This window comes from Arctopsyche grandis, chromosome 7 (assembly GCF_051622035.1).
Source record: "Arctopsyche grandis isolate Sample6627 chromosome 7, ASM5162203v2, whole genome shotgun sequence".
In the NCBI taxonomy this organism is placed as follows: Eukaryota; Metazoa; Arthropoda; class Insecta; order Trichoptera; family Hydropsychidae; genus Arctopsyche; species Arctopsyche grandis.
In genome coordinates, this window is record NC_135361.1 from 12,214,628 (window position 1) to 12,236,085 (window position 21,458).

The window sequence follows — 21,458 nt, forward strand, 5'->3', positions numbered from 1 at the left end:
CTATTGCAGACTACTACTGATGTCAGCAGCTCATTAAATGCATCGTTCCCTTCCTCCTCTCGTCTAATTTTATCTCATCCTCTTGAAATGAATTTGCATAAATCTGCTAGTAGTTTGTGTCTGCTTTTCCGATGAGGTTTTGAATTTTTCAGTATTATAATTGAGTTTAATGCTTCAGGTATTACAAATATTAAACTACTGGTTATTTTACCTGGCTTCGCTCAATATTTGTAATATATACAGCTTAAACATGGCGAATATTAAATATTCATTTGTTTTTTTATTAAATTTATTCGAATCGAAAAAAATACAGTATTCAACCAATTGAATTGTCGTCATAGAAACTTTGTTTTTTTTACGAAGTTCCCAACCAAAGATACTTACATTTATACTTACTTACATACTTACATACAAAGTCTCTTTCGAAATTATAAATTAGATGTTCATATATGCATATGTACACGTATTTGTAATAATACTTATAAACAAAAATGATTAATACAATTAGTATATGTAGTGTTGCGTAAAAGTTAAAAATAATAAATAAATTTGTCAAAAACAGCACATATTTTCATTTCTGCATGCCAATCTAGGACGTACAAATTTCTACGTGTATGTAAATACATCGAATCCACTTCATATACATAGTTGAGTAAAAATATTTTTTCAAGACTTTTTTAAGGAATATAAAATTTATGTCATTAAATATATTTCTTATTTACTGATTCATTATATCTCCTTTTCAAGGAGATATAATGAACTTGTGAGATTTTCTGCGAGATTTCATTAAGCAAGGTGATAAAAATGCTTATTGAGAGTGAAGAAGCAATGCTTGAAATGAACTAGGTCACATTTTGAACAAAGAAAAAACATTTATTTAGATTGTATGTACATACATGGATATGTATGCAAATTAAATGCTTATCAAAAATTTACTTCGTATCGGACGTAAACAAAATTTCATTCGACTCCTAATTCCACAGCACATATAATACATTTCAAATTAATTATACCGACGACACAAACGGGAGTTTGAAATTGAAGTCTATATATGAGAGGAATTCGTTTCGAAGGAATTTGAAGGAGCTTTCAAATCCGGATACGGCTTCTAGGGCTTCCTGAGATTCGGCGACAGATCCCTGAACGTAATCCTGGGATTTCCTCGCTTACAAATATAAACAAATCCGAGATATCACATATCCGAGACATTGTTTACCGTTTTGATTTTGCACTGAGTGAATATTAATGTCATCCCATCCTACCGCACTTTCCTCACGTCGCTGTTGATATTGAACGTGTGTGGGCGCGTCTAGGTATACCGAATCTTAAGCTCGTGTCATCGTATGGGTTGTATCGTGTATGCGGTATTATATTATACACAGATTACATATTATGTATGCATCATCTGTATATTATAGATGGCTCGGTATAGATTTCAGTTCGTGTGCATACATTTTGGTAGTGTGCCGAGTAATAGACGAAATCCTATTTCACGGATATAGTAGCACTCAAACTGCTTGCCTTAATGCACATAACATACTATTAATATGCATTACCATACTCACGTTTCAGGTACGAGTAATGTGCCTTAATTGGGAATATATGTATTATACAGAGCAGTTGAGGAGTTTTAAATTTGGTATCCAGTTAATCGACGCGACTCCATGACGTTTCGGAATAAGTTCCGCGAAATGTGTATGGGAGGTGTTAGAATTAGATGCAGTAATAAAACGATTTCGATTTTGTAATTCATTTAATAGTGTATTTCATTGGTTAACATAAATTATTGGTAAAATTGCCTACACTTTTTTCAATTGCAATTCTTCCAAATTCGTAATACAAGTTTTAAAATATCGTCACGTCTCTCCACTTTCATTGTTTCTTTTGTTTAAAATATAACAATTTTATAATACAACACAAAATTTAATCATAATAATAATGTTTTATATATGTATGTTTACGAATTTATTTACAAAAAAAATATATAATATAATATGCCTATTATATATAATATAAAGGATTTTACAAAATTGTTAATAATTTTGTATGACAGTTTGTTTTGATTTTTCCGGTATATGATGGTTTGATTTTATAAAAGAATTGCCTATTTTATATTATGTACATTTTTTTTCCAAATAAAAAAGTAAGAATTATATGTATATTTATTATTGTAAGATGCGATAAAACTTACAATTATGATTGTTTACTTTATTATTTTTCCCTTTTATTTTCATCTTCTTTCAACTGTGAAAAATATCTTCAGTTAGTGAAAAATGAAATGAACAATTGCTCTATTGCTTATTTTTAAATTGCACTAGAATTTTTTCGTATGAATGAGCAGTGGTTTAATTGAATTAATTGTAACTAAACTTTGTGTATATTTTTCTAAAAAATATAACAATTTAAATACTGCGCTGAATGTACATAATATGCTGAATATCATAATTGAGAAGCTTCTGTGATATAATTTATTATCTATTCACAACATTTTCAGTACTGACGATTGATAGGTTCAAAACGGAATATTGCAGAACGATTAATCAGTATTTTTTGCATGTGGAGTGAGTTTATTTTTTATTAATAAAGTACGTCTAATGCGAAAAGCTCCACAGTTTTTTTTGTTAATTTTAAAACCGACCATCGCCACACTTACCCAATGGGCGATGTAACTATTATTTATATAAAATTTTTATATGTAACGTACGCTAATCAATATCATTTTTTAAAGTTATTTATTTCCTAATTATTAATTCAGAGATAGTTACAAATAGTCGACAGTTCCACTGCGCACGTTTATTATACATATATAAAAATTCAGTCGATTTTTTTTATACAACAGTCATTTTTGCATAGGTGCGGAAACCACGTACGTAAAGGAAGAACGTTGAACAATATTACACCCACACACATATACGTAAAACGAGAGAGATATTAGATAGAGATAATGGGGGAGATACACTTATCGAAATACAGTGATAATCGGCCGCGGCTAGACAGTGGTTTCCACCAGCTCAAGCTCTTGTCAACAAAAGCTGTCTTTGCCTTCGATGAACATATCCTCTGTCGAAGGTGCGTACACGCCTTTAGAACCTCCATATCTGGAACCTGCAGTGTTATTAGGATGATTACCGTACCTTCCCAAGGTACCACCGTACCTCAGATCAGCGTCCTTCAGATACCTCTCATCAGTATGAGGATCGTATCTCGTATCGGTTGTGTTGAACCTTGCATCGTTCAACCCGTACCTAGATGAGGAGTACTTGGATCCCATATACTTGTCGATAGTCGCGTATTTCTGAGTGGTGGCATAGTTCGGTTCAGTGGGCACGTAAGTATCTCCAGCTGGGATTTGATAGCGACCGTTCGTTTGCATGTGATTGACGTGGAGGTGATTGTTCGAGCTCGAGTTCGCCTCCAGTTGGGCTTTTATCTTCTTTTTCTCCTTGCATTTGCGTTGGCACGATCGAATGCACACGGCGAACAGTATCGGTATCAGGAAAACCAGGATCACTCCGCCTCCTATCATGATGTATAGAGTGGGTATGCCGAATTGGAAGGCGCAGTTTGTGTCCTCTTCGTCGAATCCTGAGGGACAGTCTCGCGATCCGTCGCACCATACAGTTGAAGATATGCACGCGTTCAGCTCGGGGCATCTGTAAGGGAAAAAAATAATTCAGGTCAGAAATATGAAACATCCGTTTGTAAGGGTACGTGCCACTAGCGCGTTGCGGATGAACAAAAAAAAAAAGAAAAAAAAAATACAAGGAAAAGGGAAATAGGACGCGCGGACCCGCTCTCTGAAATAAACTCATCAAGTTAATGGGCCGGCGCGACATTTTTGCAAATGTAAAATAAAATGTCGTATTTCCGCTGTAGGCTGACAACTCTAATTGCCATCACTCTTCTCTTCCATAATGATATTATTATACATATATTGTGTAATATAAAATATATTCGGAAGTAAAAAGCTTTACTTTCTTTTTTTACTTGGACTTAAACAAAAGATAAAGCACTGAGATTTTGTTTTTCGACAAGCTGAAAATAAAATAATGTAATATTGTATTAAAATATGTAACTATATAGGTGCTACGTGCTTCGTTTGCTTTATTAATTTGAAAAATATAAACTTTTAAATTCTTATTTGGAATTTTAAAATTAAACTTCTCTGAAGTTTTGCAGACTATTACGTTAATGATCGATTAAAAATAATAGATGAATAGTCATTTTGTATTCAGATTATACAGTTTAATATTTTAATTTCATTTAATTTTAATAAACGTATACCACAGTGTCTTTATTTAATACTGCATTGAGAATATTCGACCTTAACTGAAAGTTATGATTACGATGTTATGAATATTTTTTTTTGGAAATTGTATTGGGAAGAAATTTAGTATTTACATATATGTATATATATATATATATATATATATATATATATATATATATATATATATATATATATATATATATATATATTATATATACATATATGTATGTATAATGATTCAAACTATATATATGTATGTACATATATAGTTTGAATCATTATAATGTTTAAAATATGTACATCGCCTTTATTTTGGCTTTTCTTCTTCTTTGTTGAAAAATATTAAATAGATAGATAAAGCTGTGCGTATAGTAATGATGAAAAGTAACCTTTAAAATATATGTTTATATATTCTTGTGTAGGTATTGTCTATAAAACGATGATGGGAATAAATATTTATATGGTCGTGTATATAATACCAATTCGATAATTTATATACGAGTGTAAAATAGTGGGGTAAGTGAGGATTTGATTTTAGCAAGGTTTATCCGCAGTGAAGTGATGGTGAAGATTACCAGTCCGAGAGTGAGTACTGGGGAATAGAGGGGTGGCGATTGGCAGGGGAGGAGGAGGATGTTCAATATCGGAAAATCTGAGCCAAAGTCAGGAGAAAACTCCGAGAAAACGCGAAATTAATTGATGTGGGACGCCGGATGGTCTCCGAGAAATAAAACTTGATTGCTTCATGGCTAACGGTGGCAAAAACCTACCCCCCCATGAGTGGATGCTAAGAACCCGTAATAAATGGCGGAGTAAAATTTTATATCGGAGAAACGATTTCTAGACACTCTCGGCGAACCGACTTTCAACGTCGGGCAAAAAACTCGCTATTCCGAATCTCTCAAAGTTACACGAGCGAGAGTTTTGTCGTTTTAAAATAATATTAAAGTTATTAGTTTGCTGTATACACAGCACTCGAGGAATATTAAATTTCTCAACTACTCGGTAAGGATGGTGACAAAAAGCTCTTACAAAGAATTGAAATAATTAAGAAATATTTTATCTTAAACCATAATGTTCTTAAGTCTAAACAATGCGTCTACATATATTATCTATATAAATTATAGATAAGTCTATAGAATTTCTTGAAAAAAATATGCATCAAATCATTTGAAATTTTTGATTATTATTTTCGAGGCATTAAATTAGAAAAATCAATCGTTGGATTTATTATTATTTGAAATTAGCTACTTAGTAAAGTGCTATATGTACATACATACATATGTTTATTGAAATATTTATTAAATATCCCGATTTTATCTCATTGATTTTTATACGACTTATTTCATTATTTTAATAGAAGAAATTTGCTAACGCTAAGTAGTGCGTAAATATTTATTTTTATGTTCTTTATTTCGTTCATTCTGTATTAATATAAAGATCTTACTTTTTATTGATAAAGACTAAAAAGTTTTATATGGAAGAAGTTGTAAATACGTTGATGAAATCAAATAAAAATTGTAGTAATAAATATTTGTATTATATACAATTTTTGGAATCAAATTCGGTAATTTGAAATCGTTCAATATATAAAACAGTGCATGTTTTCAATCGTTAAGTTGAAGTGTCATTAATTTTGTATTTGCGATAATTTTAAACATAAATTTGTGTTTTTCCACTAAAAACTTGATTGAAATTCATAAATTTTTATTGCCCAAAGCGAATTGCGCACACTAAATTTTCGCGATAAAATTTTCTTTAAATTCGCAAACACACACACGTAACAGTGAGCTGACTATATTTCGAGAATTTTACGTCTCCAGTCGTATCGGACCGAGACATTTGTACAACAGAAACAATAAAATATAAATATAAGAATAAAGTTGCGCTCGCAAACAAAACTTCGACCGCATCATATCGTCCTTTCCGGTTTACGTTTTTAAATTACGGCAGTTTCGACCGGAAATTCAGGGGAAAATACGACCAGGAAATTTATGCGTCGAATTAGGCGTATTAAAATATCGAAGCGAAATTCGATACCGACCGCAGGTGCAGTCAAAATATACTTTATGGTAAAACGATACGTTTACGTTGTAAGGGAATAAGGAAACGGCCCTCTCCGTTCACTTTTCCACCCCCTACCCTCCTCGCTGCGCCTCGTTCCCTCTTCCTCCCGACCATCGATACATGGAATTGATTCAAATCTCCGTCAGGGCATCTGCTCTGAATGGGGCTTTTATTTCCCTTCCGGTGATCAAAATTGACCCGGGCATACAAATGGGCATCGTCCGCGCGTATGTGTTTTGGGGGCGGGAGGTGGGTTTGGGGGGGTCGGTCGGGCTTAGGAATGAGTTCGACGGGATAGAAATAAAAAGATACGATGTTGAGTGGAGGAAACATAAGAAAGGAAAAGAAAATACGCCGGAAGCGTGGAGGAGACCTCTTATATGGGAGCGGGTGGTACAAGCGAGCTGTTCCGCTTTTGTGTGCCGGGGATATGTTTTTCATTAATGTTATTTCACCGGTGAAATACATCGAAGGTCGTTCGACACATGTATTATATGAGGGTCGTTTCAGTCTCCCTAACGGCTAAGATCACGATTTTTTTCCGAGGAAAATTTAATACTAATGTTTATGAAGAAAATCTTGAGATACAGTGTTGAAAGAACCAAATCTGATTACAAATTTACCACGACTAAAATTTTTAAATAGTAAGCCACCCAACATATTTTATCATATGTATTAGCTTTGTATATAATTTATATGTGTTAGCTTTAATAAATCAATAAATTGAGCCGTTATATTTGAAATTGGCGGCCACTTTTCCTCTTTCACAATATTTAAAAATACTGGTGGTCTGTAATCGTTTATTCTGCTTTTACAAGATTCTGGACATATCGAATTAAAATAAGTAATAAAAATTTGTGAATTAAGTTAAAAATAATTTTTTGGATCTGAAAATTGGACTTCTACCACGGCTCAATTATCAATTGAAAAAAACAGTCAAAAGAGAAAGATGCAATTGTTTTTGTAATATTATTAAAAGAAATATGGATTAATCTTTCATATTTATGGAAATGATTTCCTTTTTTAAGTAAAAAAGGAAATCAAATAAATAATTTGACAGCAATTTAAATTGTTCTTAATTATTATTATTAAAATTTTAATAAAAACCCTGAAAAAACTACAAAAACGAATGATAATTATAATTTGTATTCGAAACAATTACAATAGATGGTTTGTATAGACAATATTTTTTAATAAAATTATATAATATGTATGTGCACATGTTGAATTCAAAAATAAATTTCGTTAGGATACATATATGTACATAATTTTTCCTAGTAGAAACAACTAACCATAGTAATATTTTGATAATTGTAAGATTATGAGATTTTTTTATACGTTATCTCAAGGAAAGTTAAAAAAAATAGTAATATATAGTATCAGAAGCAATTTGCTGTTGTTTTATTATCAATTGATTTTTTCGGATTGTTTTTTATTAAACTAAAAATATTCAAGAGATAAAATAATAGAAAAATATTACTATTTTAGATCAAATAGGTCTATCTTATTATTAAAATATGTAATCTACATATATGTATAGGGTCTTTAGCTCTTTAATTTTTAAAAGACTTTTAAACGAAACGTTTTTTTAATTAATTTCAGTTTAAATAAAACGAAATGAATATAGAAGTTTTTAAAACTTAATTATAGAAAACAATGTTTGATTTATACTATTTAAATCGCATCGATTATATTGACTTGGCATCTATGTAAATAGCTACAAAGGTACTGATCGTGACCGTGTATAAAAATTTCGACTGTTAACCGCGTTTTTTTTTGTCAATTTGCACACAGACGTTCACCTAATGAAGACAATATTTGCAAATGAATATGCGTAATTGTATATGCAAATGTGAAACGTAAGTCGTGCGCGCCCCAGTTTCCCATTGCCACGGCGTTAATCCCGTCATACGCCGGCGTGCATATTCAACGAGAAGACGACTAATGCTAATGCGACGTGTAAGCAAACGTCTAACAAGCTGAAGGAGAAGCCAGAGATCCTGAGGAGAGAGGAGAGCAAAACACCAACCTGTAGGGACAGTCGACCACAGTACCGGGACCGGAAGTAGCCGACGACACGAAAGACGAAGAGCTGAAAGCTTCGACGGCAGGTCTCTTAGACACCTCGATCCACTTCACCGCGTACTTTCCAGCTTCCCTCTGCACAAATTCGACCACAAAACTCCTCGAGTTCGGCTCCAATATCAACTCCGAGTCGGATTGGTCCCCTCTCAACTTCCAACCTTTGGAAAACAACTCCACAGTCTGCACGTCGAAGTTGGACTTGTCATATCCAACGCTCGGCTCGGGACAAATCTCCTTAGGACTCTGCGTCTCGAGGGCGTAATACACGAATATCCTATTAGAGGTGGGACAAATCGTCGACGATATCTGATTAACTTCAAATCCTTTAATCTTCAAATATATATAATTTATATTAGGATTCATCGGCTCGATCATCCACGGCTGGTGTATACAATTATCGATAGCAGGATCGTCAGAGCGCACACTTTCAGACACTATATTAGTATCTGATATGATCTCTGAAACAGGCGTATCATCATTAGGATTCTTCAACGAAATCTCTCCGCTGAATCCTTTCAACCGCCTATCTACCCAATTATTAGCGCATATATTATCTTCGAGTGAATTTGCCGGTATGAATTGATACTCTCCTTCGAATCCGAAATCGTTAAAATCTTCTGTTATATTCATCATAGTTATGGTTAGGTTGACTTCAACTACTGGAGACGTTAAGGTGTGGATCGTTATTGATTCGGTCATGTTTGAGCATATGCAGTCTCTGGGCAGTGCGATGCTAGGCCAGGGGTATTCTGTGATTCTCAATTCGGCGAAACCTGAATTCGATGGCGTTGTAGTCCTGTAAGTCCTCGAGTATAAACGGTCGCATTTCCAGCGGCCCGTTCTCGTGTCCTTGTGGGAGTAGCACTCCTTGTTTCCGAAAGCCGTTTTAGTGAATGTGAGTCTGATCCGTTCGCCGATGCCGGCTTCGAATCTGAGTACACAGCTCATGTTTTGAGAGCCGCCCCTGCCATAAAAGAAGATGCTCCTCGGCGACTGGAATCTTCCCGAGGAGCTTTGCGATCCGGGGGTAGATCTGAAGACGCGATCACAGAGACTGTGCGATCTGCGTATTGGTTGTCCTTGTTGGCTAATGTCTACGAATTCGTAGCGGATCAAAAACGATACTGGATACAGTGCTGAGCCCTGTCGCAGCATCTGTAAATTCAAAAATTAAGTGCTTGAATTTTAAGTGCTTGATTTTCAAAATATATAAATATAACAAATTCAATCAATATTAATTAAATTGAATGTGATGAAAATACATCATAAAATTGTTATACTTCAATTGTAAGTGTATAGAACTGAGAGTATGAATTTGATTACTTAATTAGAACTATCTAGATTTAAGTCAAATTTGTTAAACTTCATATATTATTACTAAAAACATATAGGTAAAGCAAAATTAAATACATATGTACATATATATGTACATATGTACACTATACACTATACGCAGAGTACACTATACATATGTATAGTGTACTCCGCGCAAAGCAAAGCGCACCAGTAGCATCAAACGTGAACTACATATGTATGATATTTTTAAAAGCCAATGAATCAAAAATTTTAAAAATAGTTTTTGAATTCCTTTCTATAACTTTTCTTCTGTAAGATGAGGAAAAATATTGCTTTTGTTGATAGATAAATTTATGAGAGTTATCGTTGTAATATGATATAATACATTCAAATTTTACATTTTAAATGTGGTTGAAATAATACTGCTATATCTTACTTAAATAAATAAATAGTTAAATTTATTCGTACAGTGTAAATAAATTACCACAGAACAAATTGTAATATAGATGAAAAAATATTTAATATTGGATGTGAATTATAGATTGAGTCAGTATTTTTATACATATATAATGAAAAATAAATAAAAATAATTTCAAATAAAGGCGAGACTTTAAATTGGATTCATTTTATTTATTATTAAATAACAAATATTGCAATATGAGATTATTTAAAAAAAAAACTTACTTAAAAAATGGATGGTGAAATTACCAAAATAAATTGAATGGGGCGTTGTTTTATATATGATAGAATTTATATAAAAATAATACGTGGGTGAGAAATATGACAAAATAGTTGATATATGTATATTATATATAATGGAGATAGTAAATAAATTGAAATGGGTGGGTCATGTAGCTAGAAGAATGGTCGAAGGAAGTGCACGAATATTACCCGAGAGAATGTATAAGGATGCAATGGGAGATGGATTGAAAAATGTTTGGAATAAGATGGATGAGAGTTTCCCAAAACAGGGACGAATGGAAAGCGTGTTAGAGAGGCCTTAATCCGGCAGTGGATGACAAATGTTTGAAAATAATGATGGTGATGATTATGATAATTGTAAATTTTAAATTAATTTAAAAATAATATATGTATGCACATTACCTGTTCTATTGTCATTTCAGGTCCAGTAGTGACGTAGCTTTCCTGCAGGGAGCACGGTCTGGTAGATCGAGTGCTGTTGCTTAGCAGAGAATGATCGCACAATTTGGGCACTTCCTCTTTGCAAAACTCCCCCAACAGGCTGGCGTTATTCTGAAATAGCACAAAAAGAAAGAAAACATCAATCAAGATTTGTTTCAATAGGTTTTTAAACGAAAGAAGCAGTGCACTCCGCATCGTCCGGTCCCTATTCGAAAATACTCCTGGGGCCAAATTGAAAACGTCATCGCAGAAATTACTGGCGAAAGCAAATTTTTCGCGTCATTGAATTCAATTTATCATAGACATCTTTTGAGTCCACCCCGGTGCGTTTTCGACCTCCACCATCCACCCTTTTTACGTTTTAATTAACAACGCAAGCAATAAAAGCTAATGAATTTCGGGTTGTTCGCTCGCCTAACCGTCTCATTAATCAATACGCGCCCGGTGTAAATATGCTTTTCTGCAACGGCACAGTGCGTCTTCAGTGAATCAATTTCGCGTATCTTAACCCTTTTGATGCCCCCCTGTTAGAAGCTTTAGCAGCGTTTTTAGTTTATAAATGATGTACGAGCCTATTAATCATGATTGCTGCAACACCGTTTTCCTATTTGCACTCGCAGTGCAAATGCACCGCTTTTAATGGATTTAAATTATTCAATTAAGTAAATAGATATGCAGATGCACGTATATATAAATATATAGACCAATAGCGATTCCAATTAGCAGTCAAGTTTTAACCACTTTATACAAACAATATTTGACATATCATATCGAGAATACAAGCCAGCTTTCAGGTGAAGCAAATAAAGTGCATATTTGAATCATATGTACATATATTAGTGTGGATAATAAAATTCCATACATTAATAATATTTTTAATTCAAAATAAATATTAAGGTTCTCTTTATTTATCGTACAATGATTTTATTATTTATTTTTGACGAACATATGTATAATATAATGTACAAATCGTCGGTATACTGACAGAAAACGTTAAGTCAAAAATTGGATGTTTTGAATCTGTTTAGAATTTGTTATTGATTTAGTTTTTTCTTGAATTCAAAACATGAATAATGATTTAGCTCAAAAAATAGAGAGCCTTAAACTTCTTGATTTTCAAAAAAATCGATTTTCTCAAAACAAGGATTTTTTACTTAAAGGTTTCTGTCATTACACCGACGACATACATATATGTACATCGAACACAACAAATTTTAGAATTTGAAAACAGATTTGGTTGGAAAAGACGTTCTGTATTGTAAGAAATCCGTAAAAAATAAGATAAAAATTGTAAAAAAATAATTGCACTGCCCATCGAATTTGAAAAGATCATGATTTTTACTGATTTTCGAAGGTTTTTATAAATTTAAATAAATCTTTAATTTTTTTAATTCACTTTATCATATAAATGGGGTAATTTTGCAATAAAAAATCTCGCATGGGATTTTTTTCACATTGCTAAGTGAAAAATATGCATGTGGCATATTTCATATGGCAGTGAAAAAAATCTGGAACTTTGTCGCACGTAGTAGAAATTTAAGCTTCGTTTATTTAAAAAAACTCATCCATTTGATTTCACACATTTTTCAAATTTCATCCATCAATAATTTTACATTCCTTAGATTTATATTTTATTATATTTTCATAGGGTTGTAAGTAAATAATGATCGAATGATCCTTTAAATATGAATTATCACTAACATACATTTGAAATGTTATTTTTTTAATTTTAGAAAAAATAATCGGAAAAACATTGAATGAAAAAATATAAAATTGAATATGTAAAATAAATTCAATATACCTTTAATAAATTGAATTAAAATGAAATATCGTGTAGTTTTTTACATACATATGTACTTATTTTTGTTGTTTTTTTACCCTGGATGAATAGTATTGAAGGCTAATATTTCAGGGGATCGGAGCCGATAAAGCGAGGGCAATACAACAATGGTAAAATCTCGTTTGAACCTCACTCTCCCTCGCTCTCAGGCTCTCTTTTTAGCCGGGTGAGAGAACTGGGATGGGGATGGGTGTTAGAGAGTGAAGGAGCCTTCCATATTTCAAAGTGTTAAACTTTCATGCGGCAATCAATTAACCCTCAGTTTTCTCTTTACGGGGATGGAGGGCGAACAACGACAGCGAGCTCCCGTGCACCTTAAATCTGCTATAATTAATTTTGTTTAGCACCACTCTGTTTATTTCGTTCAATTTTCTAGGCGAACTTGCGAACGCGAATTTTACATACCCGGTGTCGTTGTGTTTCTAAACCCTTCCCCCCAGGGCAATATTGTCTATTACATCGTCTACATGATTTTAGTAGGATAACTAAGATAACTTTATTTTAGTCATCTATACATATGTTTTGATTAACAAAATAAATACCACAATTGTAATTTGAAAATGTGAAATAAAAAGCATTGTGTATACATATTTTATGTATATTGAAATTTTATATTGAAAAATGGCGGATATCATACATATTTAATAGGACATTAATGGTACTAACATACTGGTAAGAATGTGAATTAATGGTAAGAAGTGTGGCATGGGATGTGCTTTATGTCGTATGATATTATTATTTTGACAAGTTTTTATTCTATATTTCTTCAAATATGGGAATCACCGTTTCGATTGCTGTCAAACTTATGTCAATACAGGGATAAAATAATATCAAACCTTCCAGGAGGTGATTTTTGCCAAGGGTTGCTACTGTATAAATTAGGCGTACTAGCGTTTTAATAATATAAAATTCGGATGTGACCAACCCGTGACTTTATCTATGTATTTAAGGAATATAAGGTCACAAAACAAAATTCGATAATTAAACGTACATACACGTTCATACATACCGGTTATGAGAGAATTTTTGATGCAAATTGAGCGCAAATGCAGGGAAACTTAAATAATAAAAAAGTTCTACTTCCGGTTGTTGGATTTTCTCATTACTTAAAATTACTATATTTATTATACACATTAAATACCAAGAAAATAAAAATAATTTAAAAGGTCAAAATAAAATAATGAAATATACTCTTAGAAAAAAATCTACTTCAGGCTGACAAATTCTGACCAAAATCTTATCAGCTCTAAGTAAGTACATAAAAAATACAACTATAAATTTTCAGCTTGATACGTTCAGGGGTGTTCAACCGAATCGTGGTCACAACATTTTTAATCTTTAGTCGAAAAAATCCCACTTGCGGTTTATAAAATTTAGTGATTTTTTTTATTTTCATTACATTGATAAAATAATAGTATTTTAATTTTTCGTGAAGAGCACGCATCTTTAAAGTCTTCAAAAAAATAGTGGAAGAAAAATCGAACAAGAGTAAACTGACACTTCCGGTGGACGGATGCTTACCAAATTTTATACGTAACTTGGTATTAAGCTTAAATTTCTAGATATGAAATTTCATTTAAATAAAACAAAAGTTTTTTGAAACAAAGATAAAAAACCTCGATTCTCTAGATTAAAAGTATTACTTCCGGTTTAGAAAAAAATATTAAAAAAAATATTGGGGTATAAAATTTATAATTTCTATTACATATACAAAATTTTCAGTCCGATTTAATTAGTGGTTTGGGAGATAATTGAATTCAAAAACTTAGAAAAAAGAGGACACCAAAAGGGGAAGTACCATTTGCGGTCAAATTAAAAAAAAAATGCGTCGTATCGATAAGAATTTCAGTAACCGATACTAAGTTTCAGTTCGATAGGACTAACGGTGTTCAAAAAATCTCCAAACCACACAGACACACACACATTTTTTCTAGATCATGAAAGCGTGATCAGTGATCGATTCTGAGTTCGAATCAGTCAAAATCTCGAGTTCGAATTTTGGTATGATCACAAAACTTCATCTATTGTTACTACGTACATAGATAAAGTAAAAAACAAGTGCCAAGTACCACTTTGAAGTGTGTCTGAACCTTAACACTTTCTATGTATGTAAGTATCGAAGAATAATGTTCTGTCTTGAATAAATAGCCAGCAGTATGGCTCGGTGGTTGCGTTTATGTTTAGCTCCAAGAGGTTACCGGGATCGATCCCGTGCTAATCTGTAATATTGCTGGTCAGATTTGGATATTTGTGACTCCAAGTCGATCGTTTCTTATCAGAGTGTACCAATTTATCTGATTTAATTGTTGAAAGGGTTATTCCATAAAATTGGAAAAATCATCCTACCTGCTATGTCAAAAATATCTGAATTTGATTTATGTACAATATATAAAAACTTATGTACAAGTCTAAATCCATAGATGTCTCTATGGATTAATTCATTAATAAAATAATTGTTAATTTCATTTTCTGCAGCCTCCCGAAATACAGCGATCTATGTAATAAAAATGCTGCAATGTTTGTAAATAATTGTGATTGGAAGGTGCATTGGTGTCTACCTGTTAGGCCTTCCTGGTATATATAATGTAAAATAAAAATAAAATATGGTATAGAGATTTCAATTTGTATAATGCTTTATCAATGTAACTATGACATATTTCCATGCCATATTCAATGACAATATTTCACTTCGGAAAAACTCACAGTTTTTCCCCAGTGTGAAAATGACGAGGCCAAAAAAAAAAGGATATTATACAATAAGAGCCGTATTATGCAAATGGCGTAAGATTGGTTACAGCAGGCTCAGCACTTGTACACTGTTAATCTCGTCCGTCAAGGCGAAAATGGCAAGGATGAGGGGGCGGCATCTGCTCCCCTTTTGTCTCTGAAGGGCGCACGCCCCTGACTCTTCGCAAGCCGCGCTATTTCATTTCGGCATAGTTCCGCACGCACATCAATCATACCGTTACATTTCCAACATAAAGAGAATTATTTTAAACCGCAACCGAACCGATAAATAGTCGACCGATTCGATCCGAGAATCTTTCGGGATCTGTGAAATCAGACGGCTTTTGTGTCGTTTGCGTGAAATTATAATGAGCTCGTTTAATGCGGACGAAAGGGATTAAAAATAACGAGAGTCCACGCAAATTCGTAAATTCGTAATGAAAACACAAATTAAAACGGCGGGATGATATTTCGACGTCCCAAAATTAAATCCGATCCGACACGAATTTGCCGAAATTGCGCCCAATTCAAAAGAATTTTAAATCATTGCATTGTTGCCGAATCATTATAACGAAATATTTAATTTGGCACCGCGACGAACATTTGAAATTGTAATATTGTTCGAGTTTATGAAAGTATATATATATATATATATATATATATATATATATATATATATATATATTTATATATATGTATATATGTATATATAAATATATTGAGGTATAATATTATATATACATATATAAAATAATAAATTAAAATTATTTAAAATTTATTTTGTAAGATGCAATCTCCTTAAGACCATATACTGTTCATTGTTTTCTGTTTTAAATATGAAGCTTTCATTTTTTCAATCATAACTTAATCTATGTAATAATTTATATGAATCATTTTATTGAATTTATACACTGAAAAATTATAATCTTAGAATTTTACAGTTTGATATGCTACGATTTAGAAATTATTTATAACCAAAGTATGATTATTTTTAAATACAGCCATGATGATATATATTATATATTAGTAGGTGTCAATTAAAAAATGACAAATACAACAGTTTCTTATTGAAATGTATGAATTGGAAAAAATATATATTAAAATGATTGTATTATAAGATATATTTTAAACTTGTACTTATCCAGCAGTTTGGCTTAGTGGTAGCGTATATATTTAGCACCACTGAGGTCAAAGGTTCGAGTCCTCGCCATCTGCTAGTTAGATTTGGGGGTTTTGTGACTCCAAATCGATCGTTTCTCTATCAGAGTTTGCCAATTTTATCTGATCATTGCTGAAACGGTTCCTGAAAATTGGTATTAGATCTAATCCTGTTGTCACAAAATCTGCCTGTGTATGATTTGTAATAATTATACACAGTAATCTGAAATCTATAGATATCTCTATAGACATCTCTATAATTTCGTATTTATTATATGTATAAAAATTGTACACAAAAAAAATCAAAAAATAATCCATAGATGTTATTATTTCTGATTAATTGTTATATGCTATATATTCTGATTTTATATGTATGTATTACTGTATTTCTGATTTCTGATTGTTTATGTATTCTGGATTTCGTTAACGTACACCCGTCGCATGGGAGCAAATCTTTAATGGCGAGTGTGTAACAATGAAATAAAATAAAATAAAATAAAAAGAGATTTGTAACAATGAAATAAAATATATAAATTTATATATGTATTATAAATTTGAAATCATATTCAAATAGTAGGTAGAATGGTTGCTCCAATTTGATTAAAAATGATTGACTGGGATCATAAATATCCAAGTCTGACCAGCAGCACTGCAGGAAATACTTAATTAAAAAATATAAATATATAAAATAAAGATATGTCCAGAATCTTGGAAAAAAAGTTTTTCAAAAACATACCCCTTCTATAATTTGTATATAAAATTATTATTTTGAATAAAAACAATAATTTTATTTTACTATCGCCATCTATGTTTAAAATTAATAAACAAACGGTGGATAAACCACCTGTCACCGACTATCTCGCCGGGCAGATTACAAACGCGTCTTACACGATATTTTTGCACCATTCACTTATATTGATGACCAAAATGAGCAATATGGCAAAGTATGAAAACGATCGGATAGGAGGCAAACTTTTTCCTGAATTGTAATCGTAAGTGAAACGTAAAGGAGTATGTAATAAAAACAGAAAATATGTCTTGCGGGCCGTTTATTTTAAATATTTTTATATAAACGCAAAACATTATATTCAATATTTTGCGAGCTATTTCTTGAAATGAAGAAAACTGGACTTATAACGGCTCAAAAATTTTGAAATAGCTAAAGGATATAATACTTTTTTCAAAATTTTCAATTTATGTAATACGATTTGGTTCATATGCACCAAAAAATAACATATAAACACCTGTATGTTGGAACTCAAGTAATAATTTCGTAGAAACATCCCATTCATAGATTCAATAGAATATTATTTTGAAAATTTTAAAGGGTCTTTACTCAATAGTTGAAAATGGAATTGATGAAGATATACTCGAGCGCACGTCATTAGATAAATCACAAAATTCAAAGAAAACGCCGCCGTAGAGTGGATGACGGTGGCGGTGGCGCAAAACAATTCATTTGCCTACCGTATGAAAACAATTATTGCTCAACTCTGTGAGCCGAACCGGCCCAAATAAATCAACAAATTAAGTTGGGCTGGGCTTGCTTCGCGCCTACGTTTAATCAACGCCGAGCAAAATATTAGGCAAATTAACTCTGACGCCACTACACGCTCTCGAAACGGTGTGGGAAAGGAGGTCTAGACTGCTGGTATGGGGAGGCGGGGGGTCGAGAAAAGCTGGGAAAGCTCGGAAAACCGTCGTCGAATCTGGCAACGGCGTCGTGGATAAACCGAAAGTGATACACGACGCTGCGTTTAATAAGCCGAAATGGTGATTAATTAAATTGCACGCGCGCCGCATGTGCGCCGCCACTGGCGCGAGCTTTTCTACCTCACCTTGTGTGCTAGTAATGAAAATTGCTTATTTCATTATGTTGAGCGAGATGTTGGAATTGCTTCGATGGATGAACGAGCTTTCGGTCTGAACTCTACAGTTGATTTTATGGACAATTTATAGTCAATACATTGTATATCTACACTTTGTATCAACAGACTTGGATATAAATTCGAATTGATTTAATAGTATCCAAATATTGATTGTTTGCTTATGTATTGAAAGCTCTATGTAGATTTCAACCCCTGTTTGAATTCTTGGCAATTTTGACTTATAAGATTCATATGTAATGTACAGATCTGTGAGTAATGATTTGGTTAAGTGCATTGGTAGAGCTATTGCAAAGCAGTAAATAAGTTGTGTGTTCAAGTCCCGGCCAAATACGGTATTGTGGTTATTAAAAAAAAATTCGGATGTGACCAACCCACGACTTTATCTATGTATTTAAGGAGTATAAGAAGGTTACAAAACAAAATTTGATAATTAAATATACATCCACGTTCACACATACCGGCTATGAGAGCATTTTCGATACAAATTGAGCGTAAATATAGGGAAACTTATTCAAGACAAAAGTTCTACTTCCGGTTGTTAGATTTTGTTCAAATTTATTTTATTACTTTTAATCACTATAAATATTGTACACATTTAATATCAATAAATTGAAAATAATTTAAAAGGTCAAAATAAAATAATGAAATATCGGTTTACAATTACTACTTCCGGTATACCAATTTTGACCAATACCTCATCAACTCTAACTTAGTACATAAATAATACAAATATAAATTTTCAGCTTGATACGTTCAAGGGTGTGGAAAAAATCGTGTAGTCACAACATTTTGACTTTTTTAAGAGGAAAAATCCCATTTTCGGTTTATTAAATTAGCACCATGTGGCTCTTCCCAAAAATAAAAACTGCCAAGAGTAAAACGTTTTGATACCCTTTGAGCAGGCCCTTCCGAAAGAAGCCTTCTAGAAATGCTTCCAATTATGGAATCAAAATTGGGACAAGTACATCGCTAGCCAAAGACAGTACTTTGAAAGAGATTAGCTAAATTTGATGTACGCTTATTACTTTGTTCGTTCGTATTTATTGATATGATGTACATAAAAATATATGAATATTTACTTTTCTTACGAGATAATTTTATTTGCATTCATTGCAGTCTGAATATTTTAAGCAAGTTACAAATCAAATTTTGAAGAATTTGGCTTTTAAATCAGTCCATAAATATTAATAAAATTTAAACGCCATTTTTGACCTATTGGGGTTGATATGACGAGCAAGTTGTTTACTCAAATGTACTGATGATTTATATACATATGTATACTTAATACTAATTTTTGTTATTTCCTACAATACATTTCCAAGAAAATATTTAGCCACCCATTGAGCATAAATTAAGAGTATGTTGTGTTTACTTTATTCATTTGAGAAACATGAAAAGAAAATCTCTCTAATTAAGCAATTACCATCGCAAACACGAAAATTAGTAATATTTGGCTTACTTTGTATATTCAAAAGTTTGGTCTTCATAATAATATACATAAATATACATGTTTACAGTTGTTGATCATACGTTAGTCGATTACGTACGATATAAATTCAGAATCGGACTACATATTACATATGTATATATATATATATATATATATATATATATATATATATATATATATATATATATATATATATATATATATATATATATATATAAATTAGAGTGATTATATATCTGCATTTTCCAATAATTTTATTTGAATTACGTCATTCGTATTATTATAATGGCATATGACAATCATTATATCAGTTTAAATTTCAATACATTATAATAAAAATAGCATTGAAAGATTAGAGCAATGGTGTATGTGGTGGTATATGTACTGTCATTACAGTGTGATTAATCACCTTTTGACGTATAAAACTGTCATTTATTTCTATGATTAATTAATAGTACCAAAACGAATGCACGCATACGTACTTTGTACATTTAACTAAATATGTATGTACGTAATGTATATTTGCAAACTTTTGAATACTTGTGTACGAATCGACAGCAACGATAATTCAGTTGGAGGTGGAAAGTTTGCATTACAACCTGTCAATTAATGAGTCTTTGAGTCAAATTTTGTTTATTTTTTTTATGTTTTGCTATATTTTTTGCCGAGTAAATTACGTGCGAAAACAAAATTACCGTTACGCGTGCGTGGTGAATTTTCTTTGAAGTCGTACGATTTCCCAAATTACAAATGCTGTACTCGTCAATGTTCCCTTTGAAGAATGCGTATAGAATATTTCTGTATCGACAATTGATGGAATTTCGAAAATGAGGTGGGGCAGGCCTTTGATATGTACTCGTTAACCTCATTTCGGGTGCGCATTCTTTTGTAAATGTTACCGAAAAGGAGAGAGTGTTACGTGTGTTTCTATGTACTAAATAACCATACATATTTCTGAGAATCGACGCCGTCGTGATGTTCCATTGTGTGACGACAATTCGATTTGAAGCTTTGACGATATTCCTAACGCAATTTAGTAATAAATTTATACTACGCATGCGTTCAAAGGATGTGTTCTGCGAACAAGCGCCTCGTATATCATCACTTTTGTTATAACTCTTCAATGGGAGCTATTTTTAACTTTCATTGTTCTGCGAAAAATATGTTGTACATATAATATATTATGTTTTCAAGGATAACGTTTGTATGAAATTAAATATGTACTAATTACTATTCTATTATATATGAATGTGATATAAAAAAGCACACACAATATACATGTGTGTGTGTGTTGATTTTATTTTTTGCACATATTGATTTTATGTATTTTTTGAAATGCACATAAATCAACATCTTTCAAATAAATATGTATTAGAGAAATTATGAAAGCCTGTACTACAAGTCTATATGATCATAGTGAGGCTAAAGTAACTGTAATAACAGATCAACTATTTATACTGTGACTTGCGAAGAGGCGGTACAAAGCCGTGTATAGAAAGATAGTAGGCTGTTATTGGTCTGACCTGACACAAG

At 32.1% G+C, this 21,458-nt stretch overlaps 1 protein-coding gene across 1 annotated transcript in view; it reads right to left on the minus strand.

Annotated features, from left to right (window-relative positions):
- Positions 1–3,022: 3,022 nt before the first annotated feature.
- LOC143914059 (uncharacterized) overlaps positions 3,023–21,458 on the minus strand; it is a 211,921-nt gene continuing 193,485 nt past the window's right edge. Inside the window, exons 10-12 of the mRNA XM_077434149.1 lie at positions 10,823–10,972; positions 8,367–9,577; positions 3,023–3,653 (exon numbers count right to left, since the gene is read on the minus strand). Coding sequence (XP_077290275.1) covers positions 3,023–3,653; positions 8,367–9,577; positions 10,823–10,972 — 1,992 coding nt within the window. The remainder of the gene's footprint in view (positions 3,654–8,366; positions 9,578–10,822; positions 10,973–21,458) is intronic.